Source organism: Notothenia coriiceps, unplaced genomic scaffold (genome assembly GCF_000735185.1).
Source record: "Notothenia coriiceps isolate Sejong01 unplaced genomic scaffold, NC01 NC01_scaffold00018996, whole genome shotgun sequence".
NCBI lineage: Eukaryota > Metazoa > Chordata > Actinopteri > Perciformes > Nototheniidae > Notothenia > Notothenia coriiceps.
Genome location: NW_011351697.1, coordinates 1 through 3,321, shown reverse-complemented (window position 1 = coordinate 3,321; position 3,321 = coordinate 1). Strand labels below are relative to the sequence as shown.

General features: G+C 39.7%; 1 protein-coding gene across 1 annotated transcript in view; it reads right to left on the bottom strand.

The window, feature by feature from the left end:
* LOC104951410 (uncharacterized) overlaps window positions 1–2,678 on the bottom strand; it is a 14,314-nt gene extending 11,636 nt beyond the window's left edge. Inside the window, exons 1-6 of the mRNA XM_010778054.1 lie at window positions 2,573–2,678; window positions 2,131–2,249; window positions 1,734–1,910; window positions 1,581–1,612; window positions 1,228–1,325; window positions 611–636 (exon numbers count right to left, since the gene is read on the bottom strand). Of these exons, the coding sequence (XP_010776356.1) occupies window positions 611–636; window positions 1,228–1,325; window positions 1,581–1,612; window positions 1,734–1,910; window positions 2,131–2,249; window positions 2,573–2,678 (558 nt within the window). The remainder of the gene's footprint in view (window positions 1–610; window positions 637–1,227; window positions 1,326–1,580; window positions 1,613–1,733; window positions 1,911–2,130; window positions 2,250–2,572) is intronic.
* Window positions 2,679–3,321: the final 643 nt, after the last annotated feature.

Here is a 3,321-nt window from a genome sequence, read left to right as displayed (position 1 = left end):
TGTGAGGAGCGCCTCCCCTGGGGGGCGCCAGAGAGCTTCAGGGGAGGCGCAGCGTGAGACACAAAAGAACGAGAAAAAGACGAGTAAAGTGACACTTGCCCACTTGTGGCTGTCTGTGGAGACCGAGTTCCCCCACCTCGCCAAAAAGGCTGTAAAAGTGCTCATTCCCTTCACCTCCATAAAAATAAAAAGGTTTAAAAAAGTTATTGTTTAATGTTTTAAGGAGGTGACGCTACTCAGCCAATCAAATCGGTGCAGTCAGCACGATAGATTCAAACACACACAGAGACACGACAAGAGGAGAGAAACAGTCGGAGTAATTTCAAATGGCGGAAGGTAGACAGCGAAAACAGAGCATATAATTACATTTTCTCTTACTGGACCTCTTTGAAATGCAATTGAATACCCCTGCATTATAGCAACAACAACAATAATAATAACAGCAATAATAATTGGGAGGGGGGGCGCGGCTGTTCTTATGTTCTCTGAGGGGAGGCTCACCTACCCACACTTTGAAAAACCCTGATCTAGCTTATGGACAGCTCTAGTTTCATGTTTTGTTATTATTCATAGAAAGCAGATTGTAGGAGCGTGCTCAGGTATAAATGACGCTGCCATCGTGACACAGCAGGAAGTCTAGAGAGGAAGTTGGAAAAGGTTTTTGAGCGCACACTCCGCGCCTGGGATTTGTTTGTTTATGTTTAAATACCGTGCAAAGCTTCCACGTCGGCTGCTGATCCATTGAACCTCCTAATAAAGCACTGGAATGGAACGAGCGAGGTGTTTGGATTTCTTGAACATACGCGAGTCAATACTCGAATTCGCCTCCTAGACCAAGTGGCCTTTGAACATTCCTTGTTTGGACAATTGGCCACTACATCAAGTCAAACACTTCCGACAACGACGTGAGGATAACGAGCGTGTACTATCACTTGAATTGTCGGATTTGTGTCTGATCAGGCTGTCACGCTGTCCATACAGTATATACAAATACAGTCTTAAGTTAATCCTGTAGGTTTTTTATATGTGTGAGAAAGATAAGATAGGAATGTATTCATCCCGAAGGAAATTGTTGTGCCAGAGTTACAAAAATACAATACACACAGCAGCACAATAATAATCAAATGGTACACTAACAGTGCAGTAAAAAGAGCCTACAGGAAGCATACTGTAGACGGCCACATAATTAATGTAAATATGAACAGTATTTAGTAGAAAGGGACTGACCTTCTGGCGCCACGTTAAGCAGCTGATCGATGTAAGACCAGATGAATGGTTCTACATCTCGTGGCAGATCTGGTATGGCTCCGTACAATCTCTCAAAACTGACATTGAAAAGAAAACATGAAATAAGAAAGCATTCACACGGCTGCAAAATCCTCATATATTCTCTATTCTTAATCTACTTTACTGGGAAGACATTTTTACAAATAGTGCATTTAAATATGTGCTTGTTCACAAAAAAAGTGGTGCAAATGTAAAACATTGCTGATTAATATTCCAAAAAATAATATTTTGTATTCGCACTCTTTGCACTTCAGCTGCCGCAAAAAAAGTTATAAGTTTCTGAAGGTACTTACATTTGTCTGTAGACATCACAGGGTGGATTGACCTGACAAAGACACATTTGACAGTTATTTATTTGGGGATTTTAGCTTTAGCCAAACCTGTACGACACACTAGAGGAATTTAATAGGGCCTCTTTGAAGAAACACATCATTGTAAACTGTTACCTTGTTAATGAGATAAAGCAGTTCGTGCAGGACCTCAGGAAGTCTCGCGTCTTCGGGGGACTCAAACAGGAAGTCAAACACTCGGTCGATAACAACGTCTTTCTCAGGCGGAGTAGGAAGAGGCGACAGCAGCATCCCCGCTATTTGTTTTGGAGACAAGAGGGGAAGAACCTCCAGCTGGACAGGAGACAAAGAGAAGAAACGCATAACTAATAATCAAACAAACTATATTTTTTAGACAGGGAAAAAACATGGAACTGAGGAGGGACGCATTGCAATATTACAACATAGACAATCCATATGACAAAAATAAAGATACGAAGAGATGGATCCAGGAGAAAAGTAAAGGCTCTAAAGTGATTTTAAGACGGAGCGTTGTCAGGGTTTTGTGACTTACTCCGGAGAAGTACGGGTTGAGTTTGTAGAAGTCAGTGATGGAGGGGAATGTTGAATAAACACCAAAGTTCTTTATCAGCCATTCTGCACTGCTATTGGCCGAGGAGACACACTGGGGATCTGCAAAGCATTCAGCATATAGATTAAACTTCAAAGTACATTTTGCATTTTGTACATTTAGATATTTCACTGTAATTTATCTTTCTACTTTTACTTAATACATGATCTAAATACTTCAGCAGAGACATGATACCTCTTAAAGTGAGCTGGAGTCTGCATTAAGTTTACAATTTGGCTTTCTATTATTTGCCAACATGTCGTGATTTTGTATCGATTTATTTGCAATGAAAAAAGGTTCAGTCTGGTGATTATTTCTTCAGCGTTTCTGTTGTCCTTCTAAGCCATTTTAAAATCTGCCAAACATCTACTTAGAGCTAACTTACCAGAGGTGTTGTGATGCATCAGGAAGGGAAAGATGAAGTGCTCATAGATGTCAGGATTAGGATACAGATCGGTCTCGTGTTTGCTGAATTCTGCCACGCTGCACATATTGAAAAGGAAGAAATGACATGAAGTACACCAAAAAGCAGGGGTGTCCAAACTGCAGACCATTTTGAAACGGCCCTCAGCAAAGAGAAAAATCATAATAAACTTCTGCTTATATTGTACTTCTTAAATATATATGTTCAAATATATCTTACACAGTATTCATGTGCCCAGTTTTCAAATAAATTCAGTCAATTCAAGTTGAAAACAAAAGCCCAATAACTTATTTGCATAACCTTGAAATATACCCTTCATATTTCCTCTTATTATCGGCAATCTGAAGCTTCTGTTTTAAGGAATGAGCTGCTAACAAAGTTAATGAAACCCTCTGGAGAGCTGTGATGTAGACAACTGAATGTTCAAGTATCAAGAATAATTGACCTACATTGGATTGATTTAGCTAACTTATAACTGAACTTATGAGGCAATATACCCNAAACAAACAAGATTTCTGGCTCTCACAGACCTGTAACTTCTTCTTTAAGAGCCTCCTCTGTCCTCCACTTGTTAACTGTATTAATGGCACCTGTTTGAACTCGTTATCAGTATATACGTTAACGAGTTTGACCTCTGTCATTGCCAACAAAGGGTATATAACAAAGTATTGAGATGAACTTTTGTTATTGACCAAATACTTATTTTCCAC